The sequence below is a fragment of the Phyllostomus discolor genome, chromosome 12 (genome assembly GCF_004126475.2).
Source record: "Phyllostomus discolor isolate MPI-MPIP mPhyDis1 chromosome 12, mPhyDis1.pri.v3, whole genome shotgun sequence".
Lineage (NCBI taxonomy): Eukaryota > Metazoa > Chordata > Mammalia > Chiroptera > Phyllostomidae > Phyllostomus > Phyllostomus discolor.
This window is the reverse complement of record NC_040914.2, coordinates 39,903,037-39,924,898: the sequence shown is the minus strand read 5'-3', so window position 1 is coordinate 39,924,898 and position 21,862 is coordinate 39,903,037. Positions and strand designations below refer to the sequence as shown.

General features: G+C 46.6%; 1 protein-coding gene across 4 annotated transcripts in view; it reads left to right on the top strand.

Moving 5' to 3' along the window:
- Nucleotides 1–21,862, top strand: part of SV2B (synaptic vesicle glycoprotein 2B) — a 95,102-nt gene that overhangs the window by 38,450 nt on the left and 34,790 nt on the right. For all 4 annotated transcript variants that reach the window (XM_028502260.2, XM_028502264.2, XM_028502258.2 and 1 more), the window contains one exon: nucleotides 13,171–14,030. In XM_028502260.2, coding sequence (XP_028358061.1) covers nucleotides 13,580–14,030 — 451 coding nt within the window. In that variant the 5' untranslated portion in view covers nucleotides 13,171–13,579. The remainder of the gene's footprint in view (nucleotides 1–13,170; nucleotides 14,031–21,862) is intronic.

Genomic DNA, 21,862 nt, shown 5'->3' with positions numbered 1-21,862 from the left:
GTCTTGTGTGTGAGAGAGAAGACAATGTTTCAGGGACACAGACATGTTAGGATAGACAAGCAGGGAAATCTGGCTCAGTGACTTCAGGGTGACAGACATTGACACCACAACACACATGGTATGGGGAATCCTTGGTTTCCCCCTTCCGCTCCGTCTGGCACATGTGTGACCCTGGGCTGGCCCACTCCCATCTCTGGACCTCATGAACTTCATTTCCTGTTTTGATAAAGTTGGAATAATGCCTCCGGGCAGTCAAGTTGTCTCCACTTTGGGGTGATTGTGAATAAAACCACAGTGAACATTCCCAGATGTGTCCAGCACATATGCCTTGGATAAACACCAGAGATAGAGAAGAGGGAAAATCAGCAAAGTTTTGAATTGCTCTGTAGTTCAATACCAAGGAATGCTTTTTGCCTGCTGAACAAGGTATGCCTAGAGAGGCTTGTTGACATGAAATTGCACTAAAATGTGTGCTGTGCCATTTGTGACTGTTAATGAGTAAAAGTGTCACCACGGGGTGAGTCTACAGGGGAGACCAAGGAGGGGATGATGGGGATTCTAGCCAAGCACAGGGTCGGGCACATCATAAGAAGAATGGACTTACTGCTTTCAGGCTGGTGCGGCAGCCTGGTGGCTGAGTTCGCTTTTCTCTGAGGACTGGACGGGGCTGGGCTTGTGGGCCGAGGGCTGCGGGTGGGTGACCCAGCCAGACAGGCAGGTCTGACAGCTCACAGCCTGGCTTTCTTCTTCACCATGTGTGACCTTTGGTTCCGACTTTCCATATTCATGTGTCTAAAGTACATAACAATCCAGGAAGTGCCTTGATCCCACACAAATTTGAGCCTCTTCTACTGTTTATAGAAGTTGTGATATTTAATATTCACCGAACAGCAAGGTTCCTGCCGAGGGAGTCAGTGCCTTACCTCTGTGTGCGGTCTGTGTGGCCCATTTCGCTGAGATCCAGGCAGAATTGATCTGCCTGCCAGAGTCAAGCTTCTGACCTTTGAAATGCTATTTCTCCAGCAGAATTGATAAGAACAGTCAGGTAGAGCGTTCAGGGATATTTATTGAGCCATATGGCCCTGAAGCCTGTTCAAATATAATTAGAAGAGAGGTAAATGCCAGTTCCTGTTGATTACTTTTTGAACACTCTTCCTGGAGGGTAAGGAAGGAAGTTTCAGGGCCATCGGCAGGCACTGCTGGGCGGCTTTTGGGAATGCCAGTCTGTCGATACAGGGTTTCCCGTGGTCAGTAGTGAGAGCCCACCACTCAGGGAAGACAGCTGCTTGACAAGGTCAGATGGACTGGACTGGGGTCTATTTATTTTGCACAGATAATTGAAAGCCTTTCTTTTCTCTTTGGACCTGTCATGGATTCCCCAGTATCAGAGAGAAGGATGGACACAATAAAACCCTTTCATGTTTGGCTTTTATTACTTATTGGCTCTATTTTTGGGGAAATGGTCCTGTGGGCCTCTCTGTCTTGGACTCTCTGCCACTCTATCCATCTGGCTACCTCCCGTTCACCTTCCAAAGTCAAGCTCAGGTTTACCTCCCCCGGGAAGCGAATCTTTAGATGCAGTGAATCACCCTTCCCGGGCACCAATATGTGCCTGCTGGGGTTCGGGACACGTTGTCCCCAAATGTGGCTCCTTGGCGTGTTGAATATTTTAAGCAGAAAGAGTTTGAGAAATGGCAGCATCAGGAAGGTCACTCTGACATCTTCTCTTCTCTGGCCCTTGTCCTTTTCCCCTGAAATAGGCCACAAAAACCTCATACGAGAGGTGCCCTCCCCACAACTGGAGGGTTCTTTTCTCTGAGGACAAACACTGGGAAAAATCCCAGCACACAAGCCTTGCTCAGTTCCCCCCAGTTTACCACACTTTCCTCCATTCTTTGTCAAACCTGATATGAATATCCTCAGGTTTGAATATGAATATCCTCTAGCTGTTTCTCTGTGTCTTCATTTCCTTATGGAGGCTCCTGTGTCACGTAAAATTACAGTAACTAAATTTGTATGCTTTCCCCCTCTCTAGCCGCCTTTGATTTTAATTTTCAGGACAAGCCAGGGACCCTAAGAGGTCTAGGAAAACTTTTTCCTCCCCTACATATTGTATATGAATTCTTTATATCAACCTTAATTAAGGGTGTAGTGTTTATTTTTCACTAATATGGTGCATATTGCGTGAAAACCACTGTGGTAAGCACTTCTAAGTCAAGCTCAAGTTTTATACAAGTAATATATATATTACTCATTTAAGTGCCATAGCAACCATATGAAGTAAGTATAAATATTCTCCCTATTGTATAGATGAGAGTAATGAAGCCCAGAGAGGTGCAGTATCTTGCCCAAGGTCACACGGCTAAGAGTAGTAGAGCTGAGACTGAACTCCGAGTGGTCTGGCCATGGAATATGTGTCCATAACCACATGCCAATACTGTCTCTCCCCGATGCTACCACCTAATAAAGACTAACTTGCACCAATCCACATCTTCCCATCATGCTCCATCTTAGCCAAAGCTGTTCCACCCACGGGTTTTTCATCTCAGTTCATGGCTAATCCGGCCTTCCAACATCTCAGGCCTCAAATCTTGGAGTCACCACTTTATCTGTAAAACAAGGGCAATGAAGGTAATTACCTCTCAGAGTTAAGTACAAGTAAATGCTGAGGACAGTGCTTGGCACATAATACCTGTTGCAGGTGGATTCCCTGGGAAGCGGAGGGGGATTAACACACAGGATGAGTGCCCTTGGGAGCATGCCTGTGTCACGTGAGATGCAGGATTGGCTTGAGGGAGAAGGTGGGCTGAGTGTCATCATGGGGTGCGGGGGGAAGGATGGGGATGCTGGAGCTGGAAAGGCCCAGTAGAGTTGGCCGTGTTGGGGCAAGGGGCCTGGTCTTTGTATCCCTGCATCTCTCAGTCACTGGCTTCGTGGTGCTCTAGGAAGGATGTGGCCTTGGGTGAGGCCACTCCCTTTGGTCCCAGGCAGCCTATAGGGAGGACTCAGAGCACTCCACACTCACAGCGGCTGGGGAATGAGAGCCTCAGTCCGGGTGGGTGTGGAATCCTGGGTGCAGCGAGCCAGTGCCTACTACAGTAAGCTTCAGTCAATGCTTGGGATCACACCTTCTTACTGGATTGCTTCTTTCATAGGATACTGGTGTGGGCTTCTGGTTTGCCAACTATTACTCTCATGAGGTTATAAATATTAGATGTAGGACTTTTTTAAGAAATATTTTTTAAAAGATTTTATTTATTTATTTTAGAGAGATGGGAAGGGAGGGAGAAAGAGAGGGAGTGAAACATCAATGTATGGTTGCTTCTAGCACACCCCATACTGGGGATATGGCCTGCAACCCAGGCATGTGCCCTGACTGGGAATCAAACCGGTGATGCTTTGGTTCACAGGCCTGCACTCAATCCACTGAGCTACACCAGCCAGGGCCAGATCTAGTACTTTTTAATCATTCCTCTTGGCTTGATTCTTTTACAGAAAGAGCAAGTTTAAAGTCAGGGATGTCCAGAGAAGGGAAAACGGGACCTCTGATCAATTTAGAAGTTTGAAAATCTGATGTTCTAAGGTTAGGATCCCTTATTTAGCTACATCGCTCCCACAGGATTGCGATCCAGCCTCAGGGATGTCTTTCAGAGAGGCCCAAGAGGGTGAGAAGGGAGCAAGTCCATGGGCCAGGTGATAACTAGGAGACGTGGAACTGAACCATAAGTGGTTTTCTGTGAACCATTTTTCTGCTGAACATTTCAAAAGCTGAGGCTGAAGAACCTCTGTGTGGAAAGCGCCCTGAGTCAAGAGCAAAAAACAGGCTCCGTAAGGGAATCCTTCTAGTCCCTGAAACTGAAAGTGGCCTCTTTGGTCAGGTGCCCAATGAGGCAGTGACTCATCCAGTTCATGCAAACATAGGGCATGTCCACCGAGTCTGCTGGGTCAGCTGGAACCAACAGTCTGGTCGCGGTCGCTGAGCCTGGTGGAAGCAGCTGCAGCTTTAAGGTCTCCGTGTAGCTGAGACTCACTGGTGTCTGAGCAGCTGGCTTCAAATCCCCCAGCAGACACCACTCCTTGTTGAGAAAAGTTGTGTTTCTACACTTCTATTTATACGCACAACAGCTTGCAAAGTACCTCTTTTTTCCTTAGATCCCTAGGGGGAATCATTACTACGTGGTTCCTAATGAAAAGTATCATTTTTCCCTTTGAAAAGAGAACAACCCAGGGTTAGTTGATTTTCAGAGGTGGAAGTTTCCAAACATCATTTTGCTCATGACAGTCGCATATTCAGGAACACAGAAAGGCATCGTGAATTTGGTTTCAGGGCTTCCGGTGACAGCGGCGGGCAGCTCAGGGGGTGGAGCCCAGAGACACCCGAGCAGGAGGTGTCCTTCACGCAGCTTGTTGCTGGATGTACCATCTGTTTCTAGAGCGATTCTAGTAGCGGTCGAGGCGCCCATGAAAATGCCCCTGCTGGGTCTTCTGAATCTTTCTCCCTCCTTGTGTATGACAACCCTCTGTAATAAAGCGATTCAGGAATAGGAGGGCAGTGAAAATGCTTGCCTTAGAAAAACGATCTTCTTCCTGTCATCCAGTTTGGCGCTCTCCTGCCTTCTATTGCACTCAATACTCCAAAACATAGCTCTCTCAGACTTCCCTTTCGTATCCAAGGACGAGCCAAAGGATGCTGTGATGGGTTATGGGGTTGCCACTGCTCTGGGCTTCAGCTGAGCAGGAGTCTAATCTTCTGTTCATTTTTCTCCTGTGGTAACATATCTATTCAGTGCCTGTCCATGCAGAGCCCTGCCGACTGCTACACGGGGGACAAAGACCAGTGGGAGACGCAGTCTGCCCGCAAGCTGCTTACGATCTAGGCAGCCAGCTGCAGCAGTCATGGTGGCATGTGCATACTGCCTTGGCGGGCTTACGCAGAGGTGTTTTTTTTTTTTTTAAATGATGACATCATTTGATGTTTTTCCTGGCCAAATATGTAGGAGTGATTTCAACAGGAAAGAGCCGCACTGTGGAAAGAAGCCTGTCGAGGAATTCTGTCACCCAGCTAGCTGAGCCCGTCAGGTGCCAGCCGGAGATAGCGTGTGAGGTTCCTCGGTGATGTGGGGAAACCCAGAGACCTCGGCAGGGGCAGCGCGGTAAAGACCGGGGTTTGAACCCAGCTCTGCCTCTCCCTGGGTGTGTGACCTTGGGCATTTTTGTCGGCCTCCTTGAGCTCCTGTCACCCAAACCCACCCCCCAGGTCTTTGGGAAGATTAAATGAGATTGTGTGAGAAAGCTCTGGAGGACCTAATCAAGCTCATAAAGGTTTTTTTTTTCCTTTCCCCATTTCTTTTGCTGTTACTCTAGGATTTGGAGCGGATCCCAGAACTGTACATGTACAAAATGCTGGGCTCTCTCACGAAGATCTGCATTCTTGGCAACATTTTAGCCCTTTTTAATTACAAAGTTTATACTTTGCCAAAGCTCAATTAGGGGTGAGATGGAGAGAAGGAGGGACTAATTATAGAGATGTAATACACCAGAGTTGGGGGCAGAGGAGGACCACAGGGTCAGTTGAGCCCGGAGGCCGAGTGATTCCAGGGACTAGGAGATGGAGATAGGAACTGGAACGTACTGGACTGGGTTAATTAACAGAAGGACGATTTCAAGGACAACCATGGGACCTGTGCTGAGAAGACAGAAACGGTATACTGATTTAAACACACGCAGGTTGTGACCTGCTGAAGGAGGGGACGAAGTCTCCGACACAGTGCTCGCAGGTAGCGCCCGCAGCATCCAAGCTCCCACTCTGAGGAGGTGAAACACCCACAGGGCCGTTTTGATGGGAGGAGACATTGCAGTACACCCACATAGTAGAAGTACGGTCACTATGGATTACATATAGATCTGAGAAACAGGTTCAGGGAGTGGGGGTCCCCCACAGTGAGTTGGGGGAGAGTAGTCCTGTCGCTAGTCATGAGTGAGCAGGAGTTGGTGAGCAGCGTAGAAGCACCTGAGGATGGCGTGGAAGGCTGGTCTCTGGACCTTATTTCTTTGGCACAGAGGGGATTCAGAACAAGGCCCCGCAGGGTCGGGGACTGAAAACCCAGCGGTTCTCCTCGAAGAAGCCTGCGGATTAGCTGTTTGTGGGGTGAGAGGAAGGCTTTCATTGGCTCTGGTTTTCGTTAACACAGAGGTTAGTGAGTACATGCAAATGCCTATCAGTTTGTGGTGCATTTTATAATACTAGTTATTTTTATTGAGCTCTTTCTTGGGGATAGGCACTGTACCAAGCTTTTTAAACACATTACCTCATTTAATTCTTATATAACAATGCAATGAATAGAAACCCACATTCTCCTCATTTTACACGTGAAGATACTGAAGTCTAAAGGTCAAACAAGTTACACTGATTATCCAAGCTTGAAGTGGCGAAACTGATATCTGTCTGTGCCACGGATACAGGGGACAAGAATTTGCTTTACAACATCACATGAAGGCATTAGAAATACCCATTTTTCTTCATCGAGTTGCAGCAGGGTTGGTAAGATGGCCACTATCAGTCACTTTCAGGGCCTCCTTCGGCACTCCACCAGACCACTGAAGTCATCCCCCAAACAGAGGGGGTGCCTGCTTAGTCCATGGCTGCAGCCACAGGGATTCTGCTCGTCCTCTCTGCTACTCTGTGCTGCCTGCAGGAGTAGGCTTGCCCTCATCCGCTGGGCAGCTCTGGTTTGGATGAATACAGTGACCCACTCAATGATTCTTGATTCTGTTTATGGGTGGGACCCTGTTGCTGATACCAGGCCCACAGTGTGACTGACTAGCCTCTGTCGAGCATCACAGCTGTCCCTCATTCAGGGTGCTGCTGTGATAGGGACAGCATTCCATCTCCTCTCAGGGAACTCACACTCTCCTCCCACGAGTGCCCCTCCCCCAGGGCTTGGGCACCACCCCTACAAGTCAAAGCACAGGTCCCTTTCTTTCTAGCCCAGCTCCTGGAAGAGTCTGGTTTGTCTGAGGACTTGGTTGAGGACCTCCTTGGCCTTGCTCTTGAATCCCTAAGAAATTGTTTACTGCTTGCTGGAGGAGGAACAGCATGGGCCAGAGCTTCTTGACTTTGAGTGAGCACAAGTATTACCTGAAGAGCTTGTGAATAAAGCAGATTTCTGTCCCTTTCTGTTTCCAAAGGTGTGGAATGGGGTCCGAGAATCTGTATGGAACTGGCACTAAGGGGTCCTCCCGCAGGTGGTGTGAGGGCCACACTGCGGACAACACTGGCCTGGCTTGGGGACCCAGAGGAGCAGAGAGGGAGAAAATAAGCATTTCAGAGACTCCTGCCAGAGACACTTGCATAATGTAAATACATTTATATAACATCTTGGAAACAGTGTAATGAGATCAATGTTTGTATGATTTATCTGGCATTTTTACCTATTAGAGTATGATCATTTTCTTTTTTGAGAAGTAAAGTAGTTAAAAAACCGTGGCTTTTATTTCACCATAATATTCAACGGTGTAAGCATGCTAACGTTTATTACCTAGCCCCTGTGGTTGAATTTGTGGGTTATTTTCCAGTTTTGATTTTTCTAAATAATGCTTTGATGAACTTCTCCATACATTATCTTGCTTTTGTATTTTAAAACAAAGAGTAATCCCGAACTTTCCAATTAAGGCAGGCATTAATTTAAAAGATTCAACACGGTGTTAAAATATTTTTTTTCCTCCAAAAAAAGATCACGTGGTTTGGTTCTCATTTAATAATCAATTGTTTCTCACACCAGGGAAACTAGATTTCTCTTTTAACACAACAGATGACTCAGCTAAGAACAGAGAAGTACTTCTTTTTTCCTCCCCTCTTTTTAAAAATGAAAGATATTTGACACACCCTATTATATTTGTTTCAGGCGTACGACACAATGATGCATCACGTATGCACCTTCAGAAGGGAGACGTACTTCTGATGTCGTACTAATGGGCAGCCACTGATGGCTTGAAGCCTCAGGGACACTGTCTCCCTGTACCAGCCAGGATAAAAGACTGGTGCTCTCAGCCCACGGGTTGATGGAGCCTACCCGGAACCCTCGGGCAGTGCATTCCAGGAGGCACTGCAGGTGGTTAAGATATATTTTATAGTCAGGAAGTTGGTAATGAATAACTCAAGCAGTCCTTAGAAACCTCGGACCGGACAATCTCATTTGGGAGCTTGATGTTCAAAGAAGGCCAGTGGGGAGGGAGAGGGAAGGACTCCTTGTGAAAGGTGGTGTCTTCAGGATGTCAGCTGACCAGGCTTTTAAAGCAACGGTAAACTGGTTGGCCTACACACAGCATGGGCAGGGGAGGTCCGGCTCCTGGGCCATTTCTGACTGACTTTCGGCCAGGCACTGAATAACTATTAACCTCTTTTATTGGGCAAACATTTTCGCAGACCTGCTGTATTGAAAGACTCTGTGTTTGGTGCTGGGAATTCAAAAATAAGCAAAAATCCCCTGTTTTAGCTATTCTGAAATTGCTGGAATCCTCTGGCAGAGAGACACCTACATAATTACAATATAAAGTGATAATGGAGACGTGTGCATAGTGCCATGGGGTCGCTCGGAACAATTCTAAACATCTAAAAACTATCCAGTCACCAAACAATGGCTAATCAGTTTGTTAATGTTGCTCTTGCAATATGTTTAGCATTTTAAGAAACTGCCAAACTGTTTTCCAAAGTGGCAGAACCATTTTTCCTTCCTAACAGCAACTTCTGAGAGTCCTGGTTCTTCACATCGTAACTGTTGTCTGACTTTCTATTGCAGCCGTTCAGACGGGTGTGTTGCGGTAGCTCATTGTGGTGCGAAGTAGGTTTTATTCAGCTCTCCTCACGGTCTTCACTATAGCAACGTGCATTATAAATCTCCAACAGAGGATTGGCCATAGAGTATCCAAGGTTTCTTCAACTTGGAATTCTTTTTTTCCCCCATTAAGTGAGCCTATTAAAGGTCTACTGTTTTACAGAACAGATTTTTGGGAAACATTACATCATTGAATGATAATATTATTTTTAGCTTTGTTCTCTGTGATATTTAATCAGGAACAAGTGTTTACCACACCGTGGTTTTGAAACGAATAGCATAGATTCAGAGGTTAATAGGATGTAAGAGAGGAGAATGCTTAACAGATTAGCACTAGAACATTTTTGAAAGGCAGTTGTTTTCACGTGTAACTAAATGTCAGTTTGTTTTTCTCTGTACTTGATTCCCCAGCCCAGCCCGGATGGGCCCCAAGTCTCAAGCAGAGAAAGTTTGGGCTCAAGCTGAGATCCTGGCTACATTTTACCAATCAACACTCATTCAGCTAATAATGCTAATGCCAATAAGAAACATGATAATAAGTACAAATTTGTACTGATCATGTCTGTCTGTGCCAGGCAGTGTGCTATAAGCACTTTTCATGGATTATCACAACGAATCCTCACAATGACCCCACAATGTGGGTACCATTATAATCATTTTACAGATGAGGAAACTGAGGCCCAAAGGGGTCCATAGCTTGTACACAGGTAGTAGGAAGTTGTGGAGTCAGCACTTGAACCTGGAGTCAGCCAGGGTTGTTGTCCAGGTTAAAAGATGTAAAGCACATGATAAACTTGGTATAGGGCCTGGAACCAAGCCACAAGGCAAGTAGTCAATGAATGAAAAATAACATTATTAATGATTAAGATTGTCTTTTTTTATTACTGCTTGATGCTTTGTATTGTTTTACTATCTCATGAGAGGTAGCTCTCTTGAGAAGGGAGATCAAGCCATGTCGTGTCTGTTACAATGCCTCCATCACCAATGGTCCTGGGGAATGTTTGTTGAGGTTGGGTGAACAGTGACCTGGGAGTCAGAACCTCAATGTCAATCTTAGCTCTTCAGGAATTCAGCTTGTAACCTTGCCTTGGCTCAAGGGCAAGAGAGATTGGGAGATTGGGGCTCTTTCATCGTACATCACCCCTAATTTTTTGTTTTTTTGAACTTGGCTTCAAATCAAATCCTAAGATTAATTCTCTGTATAATTTGAGCACATTCTTGAGACATCTTAGCCCTCAGTTTCTTCATCTGTGAAATGGGGAGAATAGCCTTGCTGCCCTGTTGGCTATGAGAATACGTAAGATTCTGCTTGTCAAATGCTCACCTAAGTACTCAGTGAGTAGTTAAGCTCTGGATGAGTCATTATTGCTCTTTGGTTGATAAGTTCTAGGGTTCTCAATGTTGTTGAATGTATTAGTTTTCTGGGGCTGCCATAACAACATACTATAAATTGAGTGGCTTAAACAACAGAAATGTATCATCTCTACAGTTTTGAAGGCTAACAATCTAAAATCTATATGTCAGCAGGGCTGGTCCCTTTTGAGGTCTGTGGGGGAGAATCGTTTCCATGCCTCTCTCATAGCTTCTGGTAGCCTCAGGCGTTCCTTGGCTGGTGGATGGTGTTCTCCCTGTGTCTTCCCGTCATCTCCCCTCTATATTAGTGTCTGTCTCTGCTTTTCAATTTCCCCTTTTTAGAAGGACACCAGCCATCTTGGATTACAGCCCACCCTAATGACCTCACTTAACTGGATTACCTCTATCAAGACCCCATATCTATCTAAATAAGTTCCCATTCTGAGGTTCTGGGGATAGGGGCTTCAACTTGTCTTCCTGGGGTGGTCACCATGTAACTCATAACACTGAAAATGATTAATCGTTGGTGCTCTAGAAAGTGCTGAGAACATAACTTGGTGTTTCTCAGTGAGAGAGAAAGGATAACAATAATATTGAGCAGAAATTCCTTCTTCCTCCACTGCACCTGACATTCACAGCTATGTCTTTAACTGGAGCAGGTGAGTGGTGTCAGTTTTGAGGAAGATCAACTTCTTCCTGTAGAGCAAGTCCCCAGGACCTTTGCCCTGCGTGGTATTTCCCTCAAGTGCCTTTGGAACCGCAACTCTCCTAATTCAGGTTCATGACATTTTCGCAGAGCCCCCCGAATGGAAATAACACACCAGTTCTCTGGCAGCTGGCATTCTTTCTCCGTTTTTTATAGCTCTCTGCAAAACTCTCATGCCATTTACATGTGATTTATAGTCCTCCTGTGGTCCCTAAGTGGATATAATAAAAACAGATTTAGAATATTAATCTGACATGGCTTGGGCCAGCATGGTCAAACACAATTTATTTACTGGGGGTGATGGAAAATTGAAAAGGATAAAGTGGGAATCAGTTCTTAGTAAGTATTTCTTGCTCGCTCTCACAGCAGTTTCTCGCAGTGCAGTCTGCTGGATTCTTCGCAGTGCTTTTGGGAAGTGCAGATTTCCGTGTCCTAGACCTACTTTATAGATTCAGAGTCTTTGGGGCTGGGGATGGGGGGAAGGATTTGCATTTCTAACGAGTTCTCCCAATATCCTGAGTGGTTCTGGCCCACTTTGCATTGGAGGGCCATTGATCTTGGGCATATCACAGGGAGAAATGAGTTATGTTATTTGAATTCACAAATGCATTGTGATTGTCTGAACTGGAATCTCTTCAGGACTGAGGGTGAGCAGGGCCAGGCAGGCAGGTGTTGGGCAGGGACCCAGGGATGTGCTGGGGGCAGGGGGAGGAGTCCAGCTGCCATGTCAAGGACAAGTGTGCAAGTGTGTCCAGTCTTGTTGTCAGGTGACATCTGCCGAGCTTGATGAAATGACAGGGCAGACTTGAGGTGTGACAAGGGGACCTGTAAAGGTTGATGGCATATGTACACTCTGGCAGGTGGATTTTGCTGGGGGTTGGGTTTCCGGCAGCTCCAAAGAAGAGATCTGAGCATCCACCTGTGTCCGAGGGTCTGGCAGCAGGGAGAGTCGGAGGAGGGCAAGGGAGGTAGGAGGAGCCTGGCCTCCACTCCTGGGGGACTGTGGCTGGGCCTCATGGCCTCTTGGGGAACCGTGGAAAAACTCGGATTTCTGAGCTTGAACCAGCCCTTCTGCATGCTTCCCAGGTAATCTAAAGTGACAGTACCTTGAAACAGCATTTGGGAAGCATTGGGACTATGGAGGAAACTGACTTTGGGATCACTGGACCTAGCTCTGTGACCTTGACCTAGCTCTGTGGCCTTGACTTAACTCAATCTGAACCACAGTTTCTTTGTCTGTAAGATAAAGATGGAAATACCTTTTTCTTCCCCTTCTGCGTGTTGTGAGAATTGGGGATAAGAGATGAGACACACTTAGCACAGTCATCAATATTAATTGGTGGCTCCAAACCTAGTGAGAACTGGGGTTCTGGGAAGGTGTTTAGGGCAAGGTGTGCCTGGCCACTGGACATACAGGAGTCGACAGGGGAACCCAATGATTAGAATTGGGATGCGGGGTCTTGGCTCTGACAACACTGGGTCCTGATTTCCAGAATTGGAAGTAGAAATATAAGGAGAAACCATAATGATAAAGTTTAAATAGCATTTATCGTGCAGGTCTAGCACTGTTCCACCACTTTTATGCACAACTTTAGGAGTTAAGTACTATTGTTATCTCTGTTTTAGAGATGAGAAAAGTGAGGTTCAGAAAGACACAGCAATTATGTGGCAGAATCAAGTTTCACACCCAAGCTCTCTGGCTCTGGGTCTTCAGCAATGGGTCCTGCCTATTTAAGCCCAAGTACAAGGTCACAGTGCCCCTCAAAACACAAGGCTGAGTTTTAAATGTAAGGTGGGCCCTGGGAAAGATGGTCCTGGATATTTCTTTGCCACCCATTTGTAGATGTAAAATTGTCTATCCCCTTTATAACTGAGTCAGAAAAGCTGGCATTTTCCTAACAGAAGCTGAGCTGTGGTAAATCTGAATTGTTGCCAAAGGCTTGAAAAATTTTAACAGAAAATCTGCAACACTGAATTATCTTGCACTGAAAAATCCTTTGCCCGCTTTTTGTTTTATTCTCAAGTAAGACTTGACTCCTTTTATGGGTAAATCAACACTTCAAAGACCTCGCTGACCCTCGTCTTTCTCCCCTTATTCTTCGTCTCACCGACTCAAGCCTCACTCATTTACTACAAACCCAAATGTCTCATCGAGGTTTCCTACGCCTTGCACACTAAGTGCTGGCATTAGTAAATATATTTGTTTAATTCTCAGAGTGTTTGCTGGGATTTTGTTAGTGTGTAATCCTCTTCTTGCTCCCTTCTCTGTACCCCCAGGGTATAACCTTCTGTAACAGAACAAGTCGGGCCAGCCAGCAAGCTGTTGCGTCCTGCCGGCGCCTTGTCAAGGAACCCAGCTGGACCCGTTTCTCATCAACATCTCCCAACGTAAGATCTCTGGGTCACTGAAGGAGACTCGAGCAGAATTCTAAAATTTCCAAAGATTCCCAATACACACGGACGGCAAAAGGATTCTTCAGTTGCCTTCACACAACTCTGCTCTGTTTGAGAGACACTGGGAGAAAACACAGGTGTCAGTCACTTCTATCCAGGAAGTCACACAAACAAGTTCCACATTTAAACATCTGCACAGAAAATGGATGATGGTTATTGAAACAGCCCGAACCGGTCCCACGGTGTGCAAGATATAGCTCAAGAGGCAGCCAGGCAGTCCCGGCACCGAGGAATGGACGACTACAGATACCAGGACAACTACGAGGGCTATGCCCACAACGACGGCTATTATCGTGGCAACGAGTCCAACCCAGAAGAGGACGCGCAGAGTGATGTCACCGAAGGCCACGATGAGGAGGATGAGATCTACGAGGGCGAGTACCAAGGCATCCCTCACCCAGACGATGTCAAGGTCAAGAAGACCAAGATGGCGCCCTCTAGGGAAGACGGCCTGCGGGGCCGGGCAGACCTGATGGCCGAAAGGATGGAAGACGAGGAGCAGCTGGCTCACCAGTACGAGACCATCATTGATGAGTGTGGCCACGGGCGCTTCCAGTGGACCCTCTTTTTCGTGTTGGGTTTGGCCCTGATGGCCGATGGGGTGGAGGTGTTTGTGGTGAGCTTTGCCCTGCCGAGTGCAGAGAAGGACATGTGTCTGTCCAGCTCCAAGAAAGGAATGCTTGGTAAGTGGAAATTTCCGAAGAGCATTCTCTGCGTGGCAGTGAGATATGAAAGGGAAAGAGCAGTGCAATGATATAGCCCCTGTCACTGTTAGGCGCCTTAAATCTATCACCATTCCCTTTCAACATTATCATTTTCCACACAGTTTGCCTTGAAGGTGTTTTTAGTCTTAGAGAAATTAATTCATTGGCTCAAGTTTACATAGTTGGTGAGTATCGGAGCTTGGATTTCTACTCAGGTCTGTCTGATTCTCAAGCTCATAGTTCTTTTTCCAAATCTTGTGGCCTCCTTGAGAGTCTGACTTCTCTCTTCTTCCTGTTAAACCATCTTCCATATCCAAGTGACAGATACATTTTGTGAGTGGCAGGCCAGGGGTCTCTTCCACTTAGTACTTTTCTGTGTGTCCTTCCAGAATCTGATCTGTCCCTGGTTTGTCTCATGTATAAGTGTTTGTGGGCCGAATGCCCGTGTGTCTTGGGGATGAATGCCAGGCTGAGCACACCCACGGAGCCCCTGCAGACTTTTGGGAACCACGTCGTGAAGCACAGATGGATTCTGCAGGAGGGAGGACCAGCTCTGCAAACCAGTGATGAGACTAGCACCCTCCGAGCCAAGTGTCAGTTATCAGGGCTTGAAGCAGAGAGGATTTTGTGAAGTTAGAGAAAGGATGGGCACCAATAGCGTGGCACGGGAGAGATTCATTATAACACAGACAAGCATTTGTCTTGGTCATTAATGGTCCTGCAAAACACATCCATTCTCTGCATGTAGAGTCTGTGCACTTGATTGTTTAGCAAACCAACAGTTATTGAGAACTTCCTGTGAGTCAGGTTCCGACTCAAGATGGAAACATACTTAATGGCCCTCAGCACCTCCAAGTCTCTCTAGCAACTTAGCTTATTCATTCAACAAATATTTGTTACTTGTATCCTCTGTGCTAGTCTCTGTGTTTAGCCCCTGGGGAGAAAATAATGAACTAGATAAAATCCTTTGCTCTCAAAGAAGGTATCTCTAGCAGGACAAGCAGGTATTAACACACAGACTTATTTAATTACTGTAGGGATACACACTATGAAGTACCTTGTGCTATTCTGGCCCCCAGTGCTTGCTTTCCAGCAAGGGCTGGCAATCATTGTTTCCAAAGGCTCAGATAGTAAATATTTTAGGCTTTGTGGGCCCAGATGGTCTCTGTCACCACTAATCAGCTCTGCTTCTGTAGCACAAAAGCAGCCATAGACAATATGTAAACAAATGGGCATCACTGCGTTCTAATAATACTTTTTTACAGAGAAAGGCCATGGGCAGGATTTAGCCTATAGGCTATAGTATGTGAGTCAGTATAAATAAAATTGGGATGGAAACATTTCAAAAATCTGCATTAAGAATTATCCTGGGGGGGAGTTAAAAATGGTTTTATCCATTCCTACTTAACTATAAGGACTATTTAAAATGATTAGAACTGTGTCGATACCACTGGTAGGAAAAAACAAAAGAGACCACGTATACACAAACAGAAGCAATGACTTCAGAAGCAGAGTGTTACTCAGAGTTTTTAAACTCCGCAGAACTGTACTAGAGTTTTTAAATTATTATTGAAAAAAATTCTGCTAGGTGACTTTAAGTTTGAATAGATGTTTTTAAAAGGACTCGAAACCAAACAAACCCCCAAACCCAATGCAAAACAAACTGTTCCCATTGATCTAAGCACTCCCAAGATGTTCATTTGTTTTGTGGTCTTCTCACTGAAACCCTGGGTCCCTGTTGGTCCCAGTTGGCAATGTCAGTAACAATTTCATGCCCTCTTGGTCTCCCTGCCACCCTGGTGCCCAGCAGCCTCGTTAACAGAGCAGCGGCTTGGTTGATGCTTCTACTGTCTCCCAGGGCAAATGCTGGGAGCTAAGGGAACACGGTCTTAATCTGGACAGCCCACATCTGTGTGATTTTGCTTTCAGCGTTTGCCAGGAAGATGGTATGTCTCGGCCCAAGATGGAGAGGCAGGACATCTGAGCAAAGATAGACTTCTGTGCACTACTGGGGCCCCACTTGTAGTCAACAAAATGAATGTCTAAGTGGGTCGGGGAAGCGGATGATTGAAGGGTGTCATGAGACCAGCATTTCTCATGTAGCCCTCATAGTCACTGTGGTGGTTAGAGGATTTTAGTGCCGTTTTATCCTCTGCCTGTATTTAGCAAATTAATACCAACATCTTCCCATAGTTGTAAGAATACTGCTTAGGGCTGGAACTGGGGGACTAGTCCTGTTTTTATGCTGACCAAAGGCAGGACAACCCACTTGCAGGCGAGAGTTCCATTTTTGCATTCAGAATTTTGATTTCCTGGAAGGGTCTCTCCACTTGGAGTATATTTTGTTGGCTGTTAGTTTTTCTTACCATTTGCAGTGGGAAGGCACAGGGAGTTCTATGCTTCAGACCGTGATTTAGAAGCTAACAGGGGACCCTGGGGACGGGAGTCTGTGGAAGACACTGAGGATGTCAGCTGGGTGGGTTCATTAGAACCCATTGTGAGTTGAATTTGCATAGCTGCTCAGAGATGGATGTGTTACTCTGCTGTCACAAAAGATTATTCTTTCATTGTTTTACATGCAAATTCGAGGTGAGCATCAGGGCAGAACCTCTGATTTATGAGCCACTTTTCCTTTAGCTTTGAATTCACAGTGTCAGTTCCTGAGCGGAGGGACCACTCGGTGCTCCAGGGCCGGGCACAAAACATGTGCTCAGTAAATACGTCAGGAGTGTCATTTCCTGTACATTCCATTTGCTGAGGCTGTCATAAAGACCTTCCGCATTCCAGGGAGAGGGAAATAGACTCCATGCCTTGATGGGGGAGTGACAAGGCTCTGGAGAGCCGGTGGAACCAGAGATAGTCCTGAGCCATTTCCTATAGTACAGTCAGCTATCCACTTTCTTTTTAACTTAAAAAAAAGATTTTGTTTATTTTTAGAGAGAGGGTAAGGGAGGAGGAAGAGAGGGAGAAAGACATTGATGTGAGAGAAACATCAATCAGCTGCCTCTTGCACACACCCCAACAGGGGACCAAGCCAGCAACCCAGGCGCATGCCCCGACCGGGAATTGAACCCATGACCTTTTGCTTTGCGGGATGATGGCCAACCAACAGAGCTACACCAATTGGGGCTGCTGACTTTCTTTTACTCCAGTCCTCCGTGTGGCCTCTCTCAACAGCATGCACTAATGACATTTTGGTCTGCATAATTCTTTGCTCTGGGGTCCCTGTTCTGTTTGTTGTTGGGTATTTGGCAGGCTTCCTGGCCTCCCACTGGATGCCTGTAGCATCCAGCTCCCAGTTATGACACCAAAAATGTCTCTGGGTATTGGCTAATGTCCTCGGGGGCACAGAATGACCTCTACGTAGAACCATTGCTTTAGATGAGTGTTCTCAACCCTGCCTGCCCATTACAGCACTGAGGAGCTGTTACACACACACACACACACACACACACACCCTGCTCTCGAGTAATTAAGCCTGAATAATTAAGGGAGGTGTGGCCACAGGCATTTTTTAAACAGCTCCCCGGTGATTCCGTTGTGCAGCCAGGTAGAGAAGTAGGTGGTTTGCACAGAAACCCTGGGTCCCTCCGAGCAGCTGAGATGTCAGGGTTTTTGCTTATTGTGCTGTGAAGGAGCTCTCCCCAAACGGCTTCCTTTTTGTCTTCGTGGAGGTGGCGGGGATATTGGCACACATTCTGACCAACATGAACAGAAAACAAGGAATTGTACCCAAAAGTCTTGCTTACATCCGCATGGTGCATGACAGGTTTTCAGTGGTTGTCATGGAGGCTCTCATTTGATCTTGAAGTGACCCCGTGAGATGGTCCGCATGATAACCCCCAAGTGTGTGACAGGGGGACTGTCTGCTCAGAGACCTTAAGAAACACACGCCCAGCTGCAGTTCCTGATGCAGCTCCCGTGCCCCGTGTTGCCTCTTCTTGGCACTCGAGTTCACCGTGGGCCACTGTATAGCACCGAGGTCGGAAGGTTTATTTCCTCGCATGTTGATTCTTCATAGAAACGAAAGGAAGTGACGCTGGAGAGTCAGCCACTTCCCCGGGCCTGCTCCGGCCTCTGTCACCTTTCCTTAGAGCCAAGTGTAATGGTTACATTACCACCAGCAGGAGCTATAATTTGAGGAACTCTTACCTTGCATTCATGTTATATTAGACATTTTAAAAATGATTATATTTGTTTTTAGTCAGAGGAGAAGGGAGGGAAAAAGGGAGGGAGAGAAACATCCATGTGTGGTTGCCTCTTGAGGGTCCCCCACTGGGGAACCTGGCCCACAGCCCAGGCATGTGCCCTGACTGGGAACCAAACCGGTGACCCCTTGGTTCACAGGCTGGCACTCAATCCACTGAGCCACACCAGCAAGGGCTATACTAGACATTTTACAAGTAAAATGTTTATTCTCTGGTCCTTTATAGGAAAAGTCGCTTGAGCCCTAGTTTGAAACATCACAGATGCCTCTCTCAAGAGGTGACATTTAATCTGGGAATTTAAGAGATCTAAATAAGAGTTAGCAAAAAATTTAGAAAAGTTTTTTCCCCAAAAAAGTCTTGTTAGAGAAAACTTGAAAAATATTTTAGTCAAAAAGAGCTTTTTGTTGGAATCTGGCTTTGTCAGGTAAGGAGCGAGGGAGATATATTTAAAAGGCATGCTGCTATAAATAAGTTTCTTCCGTTGGTCTGTATCCTCTTTCCTCAAACTCCTTTAATATATAGTTTGTTTGATTTTAAAATACCACCAACTTATTTTTATTTTTCTAATCCTGTGTCTTTCTCAGGCCACTGCCAATTCTAAAACAGCAATAGTGACTTTTACTTAATTGTGCATTTACTTTTATGCCAGGCATCCTGCTAGATACTCTCAGCCCACTGTCCTATATAACCGTAAGAGCTCTGCAAGTGAGCACCATTATCTGAATTTCACAAAGCGGGAGCCGTGATGAGAGGAGACGGATGGGCTGGTTGCCCGTGGTCACCCTGCGGGACTGTGACTCAGATGGTCTCTCCAGACCAGCCTCTGCCTTCCAGGGCATCTTCCGTGTGGGTCATCCCTCTTCCTGGGATGGGCACTTCCTTTCCTTTGTGGTGGTGTCACCAGTCAAAAGCCCTTCCCACCACGTCACCTCCTCCTCCTCATTCCCATCCTCCCTATGCTGCAAGTAGCTACCATGGTTTTTAATTTCCTTAAAAAAGGTCAGGAGAGCCCTGGCTGGCATAGCTCAGTGGATTGAGTGCTGGCTGCGAACCAAAGTGTCACAGGTTCGATTCCCAGCCAGGGCACATGCCTGGGTTTCGGGCCATAACCTCCAGCAACCGCACATTGATGTTTCTCTCTCTCTCTTATCTCTCTCTATCTGTCTATCTCCCTCCCTTCCCTCTCTAGAAATAAATAAATAAAATATTTTTTAAAAAAAGCTCAAGAGTATTAGGGGAACTCACCCCCCTGTGCCACTGAGCTTTACAAGTGGAACTGAAGAATTGATACACTTTCTAGCTTTCTTATTTTCCTAGTCCCTCATTTGCTTCCTGCTAATGTTAATTTTTGATAACTCCATTGCACTCCAATTTTCCAAAGTTATTGTCTTAATTCCTTTCGCTAAAGACAGATTTTAAATGAGTTTATTAGCCCAGCCATTGCAGAGGCATTGCTGATTTCACCCTCCTCTTCTCTGTGGACTGGCCCATCTTTTCAGCTCCCTCTCCCTGTTCATAGCCTCCAGAGACGGCTCAGGGGAGGAAACGCTTCTTCCCTCCGTGTCCCAGTTTCCATGGTTGAGGGCCCTTTGAATTAAATTGACAAAAGACTGATTACCAAGAGAAAAAGAGTTGATTAACAGGTACAGCGCGCATGCACAGGGGCAACTGGGAGGATGGTTAGAACTTGGGCTCAGATAGCTAGAGAATAACACATCTGGAGAGAGAAAGGAAAAAGGTTGTCGGCCTTCATGGGTGGCAGACTGTGGGGACGTAAACAGATGAGGCAAACGAATGGAAGATAAAGTTGCTTTCCTGAATTTCTTATGTAGATTCCTCCTGGTGCTGTGCCTGGGCTGATAAGAGTCCGGTGATTGAGTTTAAGTCTGCTTTTAGGGGCAGGGCTCAAAATAATCCCTTTACATGTGGTATATTTTGGGGCAGCATATCCTGGTCCTCTGCAACAGCATTTTGAGAAGAGCATTTTGGGTTCTCTCTAGTTCCTCCCAGTCAGGTTTGGGAGGAGAAACACCAGGCTTGGAGCCAGGAGACGCAAAGGGCCATGGATAAGGGTCCTGGGCCAGCAGCTAGGTGCTGGGAGAGTGACCGCCTTTCTCTGGAGCTCAGCGGCCTCATCCAATTAAGGTCAGGGGTTGGATTTGGAGCCAACCTCTAAGATTCATCCATTTCTCTACGTATCTGGATGGGTCAGGTTGTATTCAGGAAATGGAAATCATGCCAATTATTCCAACAGATAGATTTAATGTAAAAATTATTAACTGGACAACTGAAATGCTTTTTTTTTTTTGAAGTCTACTGAGGCCTTGAATGCAGGGAGCTGCTGCCACCTCTAGGAATGGGAGAATAAAGGGAAGAGATTGGAATTATTATGACTTAGAAGCTCAGAGAAGGGGGCCTCAGGGAACTACAGCTCAGGTCTCTGGAGAGCAGGCCCTGGCAGGCTGGTGCTGGTGTGGGTGAGGACAGAAGGGCAGGGTGTGGCTGATTCTGCTAACCGGATTCAGCTGCTGCATTGTTGCTGTGGGGTGAGGAAGTGTGACTGCTGTGAGATTTATGAAACCGAGAGCACAGGCCCTTTCTTCCTTCTCTCACCATTATGCTTCTGTCTAGTGCCCCCTGGTGGAGGGCCTAGCGGGGAGTGGCTGGCAAAGCACACACAAAGCAGGGGCTGGAAGGGTGGCTGTGGGACTGAGAGACAGTAGCTTAATAGCTGGCACAGTGTTTGTTGCTGGCACTGCAAACTGGTGGTCTAGAACAGGGATCCCCAGCCTGTTAGGAACCGGGCCACATAGCAGGAATGAGCTTGAATGTAATGAGCTCGATTCATCCTGAAACCATCCCCTCCCCACCCCTGGCCATGGAAAAATCATCATCCATGAAATCAATTCCGGGTGCCCAAAAGGTTGGGGACCACTGGCCTAGAAGGTTCACTCAGACTTTCTTGCTGGAGATGGATCATAGGGCAGCCGAAGATGGTTTTAAGATACCCTCCTCAGTGAGTAAGGCCGTCCTGTAGACATAACTCGCGATGGCTCAGACTGAGCAAGATTCAGTCTGCAGGGAACCAGATGTTGGAAACCCTGGGTGGTCAGAGCCAGATCGGGCTGATCAACTCACAGGGTAGCAGGGAACACTGATCCCCAGGTTATTACCATACAGCGTGACACATTTTACGAGTTGGGTTTGCAGATCATGATTCATTTTCTCAAACACAAGCGTCAGCGACCTAATATAATGGGAAATGGTTCAGTACATCTTCCAAGCTCAGGGCTGAGGAACTGGTGACACAGGGAGAGGGGGAAATCCTCACTGTGAGCCCTCCAAGCATGCAGAAAAACCTCCCCAGGAGCACAGGCTCGGCGGTTTCCCCTAGATACCCCCATGTTCAGCTTCACGTAGGTTTGGCCCACATACCCCATTTTGGTGAAAACTTCCTGATCCGCCTTATTTTCAGTTGCCACCTTCCACCCCGGCTCTCCCTGTTTCCCTCCCCTGTGTTCTTTTTTGTAACACCAGTAGCCCACTTACTATATATTTTACTCACTTCTTTGTTTATCTCTTTTCTCTCAGCTAGAATGTAAG